Source organism: Lolium rigidum, chromosome 2 (genome assembly GCF_022539505.1).
Source record: "Lolium rigidum isolate FL_2022 chromosome 2, APGP_CSIRO_Lrig_0.1, whole genome shotgun sequence".
In the NCBI taxonomy this organism is placed as follows: domain Eukaryota; kingdom Viridiplantae; phylum Streptophyta; class Magnoliopsida; order Poales; family Poaceae; genus Lolium; species Lolium rigidum.
Window position 1 is genome coordinate 68,874,655 of NC_061509.1, and position 5,026 is coordinate 68,879,680.

General features: G+C 45.8%; 1 protein-coding gene across 1 annotated transcript; it reads left to right on the forward strand.

Moving 5' to 3' along the window:
• Positions 1-724: 724 nt before the first annotated feature.
• Positions 725-4,671, forward strand: LOC124689847 (GDSL esterase/lipase At4g26790-like). Its single transcript, XM_047223310.1, has 2 exons — positions 725-1,129; positions 3,979-4,671. The coding sequence occupies exons 1-2, from the start codon at positions 725-727 to the stop codon at positions 4,669-4,671; spliced, it is 1,098 nt and encodes a 365-aa protein (XP_047079266.1).
• Positions 4,672-5,026: the final 355 nt, after the last annotated feature.

Here is a 5,026-nt window from a genome sequence, read left to right on the forward strand (position 1 = left end):
GATGGGGCGGGGCTATCGAGCGCCCCGAAGGACGGCGAGTAGGCCAGGTAGATCAACTAGCCGTTCTCTTTCAAAATTGCAAAATATAATCAGATTTAGATGAGAACTTTTATTTTAGTGCTATTAAAATGTTTCGGAGCATCGTTTGGGGACGTCCAGGCGCGGCCGGAAACGAACATCTTCCAAAAGCGATATTCCCTTATGACATCCCTATCCCTAAACACTCGATTTGACGTTTTTTTCTGGACAAAGTTTGAGAGATGCGACTAAAAATGCTCTAAAAAAACTACTAGAAACCCCTAGCTACAAAATATGAATAGTGAAGGAAAAAAAATACGGTCGACTAGCCATGGCCGGTGGCCTCTGATTTAAGTTAAAAAAGTGAAAGAAACCACCATGAAATATTTATGTATGCATTATTTATAGATATTAAAAGATTGATATAATTGTTTTCTGCACATAGTTAAATTTTACAGATTTTAATTTTGATAAAGTAATTATATGCAATGGATTTTGGGAAGGAGCGAGTATGAACGACGATGACAAACTACAGCAGACACTGGTGCTGACCGTGCACGCCATGCTGTCGCTACAGTCCCTGGATCCGAGTGATAATTCTCGCATCACGCCTATATATTTATTACGATGACACGCCGCTCCCCCACATCACTCCTGCTTTCGTAATTCGTATACTAACCACTCTCCGGCGTCTCCTCTGCCTGCCATGGCGTCCGGCCATTCCCAGCTGGCCGAAACCGCGCTGTGGCTGCTCCTGGCAATGCTGGCGCTCAGCATCGGCAGCAGCGCGGCAGCGTCGGCGTCGGCGCCGCGTGTGCCGGCGGTGATCGTGTTCGGTGACTCGACGGTGGACACGGGCAACAACAACCAGATCGGCACGACGCTGCGGTCCAACTTCCCGCCCTACGGCCGCGACATGCCTGGCGGCGCCCGCGCCACGGGGCGGTTCGGCAATGGGCGCCTCCCGCCGGACTTCATCTCCGAGGCGCTCGGGCTGCCGCCACTCGTCCCGGCCTACCTCGACCCCGCCTACGGCATCGCGGACTTCGCGCGCGGCGTCTGCTTCGCCTCCGCCGGCACCGGCGTCGACAACGCCACCGCCGGCGTCCTGGTAAGCACTCGACGCCCCCCAATTGCTGTGATCGTGCTGGTCGGCACCGATAATCTTTTGAGATTTTCAGTTTGAATTTTGTCGAAATGCCAGACTCCGCGTACATACAGCCGTATTCGTACGTGCGCCTGCGCATTGGCGCCGTGCTAGCTAGGCGATTAGTTAGCGGGAGGCCATTAGTGCGCGCTGCACGGGGGTCGGTGAGAAAGTAGCAGAGGTACTATAGTAGCTAGCAGGCGCCTGCTGGCCTGCTACACTGCTGCTGTCGTAGTGACGCAGTGTACCCTCGTCAACTGTCGTTTCGCGGCGGTTTAAGGATCACGGGCATATGGTGGTTTCTCCCTCTCGGCAGCTCTGGTTGGTGGTTACCTGCTGGAGTATACATGACGTTTCTCAACAATGGAGATGTCAATTCTTGATAGCCATTTTCTTCATCGTTCAACCACCTGGCCGGCGTTTTAATACAGTAGTAGTAGTAGGGAAGCTCTAGAATCTAGAAGACTCGATCTAGACACTGCTGGACCCAAGTTCTTTTCTCCGATCGATTTGTACGTGGTTGCCGGCAAGGTGCTCGGCACAATTTCTCAGCTAGCGCAAATGCATGCATGCATGCATTCACAGGGTCAACGACGCGGCGGCGGTAACCACTGACTGATCGCTAGCCTGCATGCACAAGTCAGCACAAGCCATCTGCGTCACCGCAGAGGACCTTGGCAATTATTTTTCTCCAGACCATCCACTGATGTCTTCTTCATTCCAGCCTTTATTAGTGCACAGCTGCTTGAGACTGCTTAAACTTCCAGTTAACTTTGTGATTAGTACTAGTACAATTTTTCAAAGCACAAGGGCCCATCGGCCATCATCCACCGCTGCATCTCAGAGCAAGGCTAATAATGCAGCCGGCTGCTGGCTGTAAGCCCATGCCAGGTCACCTAAAAGCCAAGTTCGTACAGCAAGCTGGCTATTAGAGTAGCTTTGGTGAATATTTTAATATTTAAATGCTTTCTATTCTATGTTTGCATGCAAGACTCATCATCCTTGCATTCAATGCTTGTAGCCAGCTCTAGCGTTTGCATCCGGCTGCATGCCGACTCCATCTTATTGATCTCTGTGCTAGCGCTAGCGACGGATGAAGCGCTCGCTTCATTCTCTTTCCTACCTTCTCTTTCCTCCAACTAGGATTTTGATGATGTGGATTTGCTTATAGCCTGCTGAGTAGGATCTATTATACTTGCTCTCAGCATGTGGGACATTAACCATCAGCCGCCATTGCCGCTGTTCACCTATGCCAAATTATCCTTTATATAAAATCATCCAAATTGATCACTGTACCGTGTTAAGGATCATTATTGTACTCTGTTAATCATGCACACGGATGGTGGGAAGATATTACTTTTAATACCGTAACTATTGACAAATTAAAGTTTGGTCCCTTAGCAGTCAAGTATAAATTGGTCCTCTTACCTGTCATACCAGAAATTTGTGATCCTTTTAACACTCAAATTTCTTAGCATTTTCCCCGGTGAAAATGTCTTTCACCATACCGTGCCAGAATATTCAGAAGCGGGCATGTAGACCAGTCAACACAAATACCCGCAAAAACCTTAAAAGTATTTCAAGTGAAAAAAGAAAATTCCAAAACATGGGGGAAAATGAAAATCAACTGATCTCATAAACTGGTAGGTAAGACATATTTTAAAACACAAGACTAAGGAAAAAATTGCATAAAAAATGAGGATACTTTAGAAACAGTTCTTCTAGAAGAGAAAAAATGCAACCTAGAAGAATCATGAATATTCTAGAAAAAATATTGGAAGTAAGGAACGTTAAGAGTGAAATTAGAACGAAAGAATAATCAAATCCCATACAACATTTATGTTTATTATTAATTTTTAAAAATAAATAAAATGTGAAGTAACTTTACAGGAATAGAAAAATTATGGTTTTCCCAAACTTTGATTTCCCTTTTAATATCTTTTTTATTTATTTTTACATTTTATTGATATTTATTTTAAAAAACTGAGATAAAAGGTTTGACTTTCCATAATTAATTAAGAACAAAAAAGTTACCCAATGTTCAATTCTCTGTGCTGAATGATGTACCACATGTGTCTAATATTGTTAGACCAAGCCATGAAAAAAATCAGTTCGGTTGGAGCAAGAGAACAAATCTTGATAGTGTTTGACATCTCAGAGAACCGAAAGGTTCTATGGTGGTGATTTTTGACTTCCGGCTACTAGTTATCCTGCTGGTTTAAAAATTCTGAAAATCATATTTACCAGTTTAGAAAATAATTTGGATGTAGCCAATAATTTATCTCACAAATGTGCACAATATCAATATCAAATTCATATATACTTTGTATTCTGAGCTATAAAAAATGACAAACATTTCAACTAACTATGTGTATTTTCAAATCTTCAACTTTTTTTCAGATTTTTTCATTTTTATGAAGACCACAATACGGAGAATTTCGCATGACAATTTTACATGCCTATAGGATATCTGAAAAATTGAAGATATTCTATTATGTAAAAAAAAATACATAATAGAATATCTTCAATTTTTCAGACTTTTGTAAAACTTATGAATATGATTTTTTAAATTTTAAAAATGAAAGGATTGCTGAGCTCGAGAGTCAAAGACACTTTTTCAACGTTTCTAGTAGAATTAGACTATGACAATGGTCGAGAAACCGATTATTGTAATTTTGGGTCTACTAACTATCAAATTTCGTTCAGTTTGAGGAAGGAAAACGAATGCAGCAACAGAATTCTTCTGCTGAGTTGCTTTACTCCAAAGTGCAAACCTGCATGCATGCAATTTACTGACAAACACGTCATATTAGTCAGTGATCCCGCTGTGGAAGGAGGTGGAGTACTACAAGGAGTACCAGGTCCGGCTGCGCGCCTACGCCGGCGCCGCGCGCGCCCGCGCCATCGTCCGCGGCGCGCTCCACGTCGTCAGCATCGGCACCAACGACTTCCTCGAGAACTACTACATGCTCGGCACCGGCCGCTTCCTGCAGTACACGGTGGCCGAGTTCTCCGACTTCATCGTCGACGGCGCACGGTGGTTCCTCTCCGAGATCCACCGCCTCGGCGCGCGCCGCGTCACCTTCGCGGGCCTCTCCCCCATCGGCTGCCTCCCGCTGGAGCGCACCACCAGCTTGCTCCGCGGCCGCGGCGGCTGCATCGAGGAGTACAACCGGGTGGCCAGGGAGTACAACGCGAAGCTGGAGGCCATGGTGCGCGGCCTCCGCGCCAAGCTCCCTACCCTCAAGCTCGCCTACATCCCCGTCTACGACGCCATGCTCGACTTCATCACCAACCCGGGCAAGTTCGGGCTGGAGAACGTGGAGGAAGGGTGCTGCGCGACGGGGATGTTCGAGATGGGGTTCATGTGCAACGACCAGGCGCCACTGACGTGCGACGATGCCGATAAGTTCCTCTTCTGGGACGCCTTCCACCCCACGCAGAAGATCAACCGGATCATGGCCAACAACACCCTCAACGATTGTTACCAGCAAGGCGTCCTGTGATTTTTTTTTATAAATTCGATCCAATGATTATTTTGTGGAGCAAAACGTGAGCAAATTAGATCGTGAACACAACCAATCGAGAAAGAAATTATTTTACTGAACAATTACTTTCAGTTCAGTTCCGATTTCAAAGACATACTACTCTACTTTCGGGAGAATAGATCATGTGGGACGCTTTCAATGGTATTGGACGAAACACGACATCACAATCCCTCTCGTGCCCTGTTTCTAAGAGCACTTTTAGCCGTTGGCGCTTCCCACGGTTAAATTCGACGCTAAATAGCGTTGGATTAGACGAAAGTTTAGTGTGAGCAGCGCCGAACTTTCAGACGTCCTCCAAGTAGACGCTCGAAGA

Bases quoted from the DNA above. Each gene is read 5' to 3' on its own strand.
- LOC124689847 (XM_047223310.1), top strand. From the start codon at position 725: ATGGCGTCCGGCCATTCCCAGCTGGCCGAAACCGCGCTGTGGCTGCTC. The intron at 1,130-3,978 runs GTAAGCACTCGA...ACGTCATATTAG, and splicing joins ACGCCACCGCCGGCGTCCTG to TCAGTGATCCCGCTGTGGAA.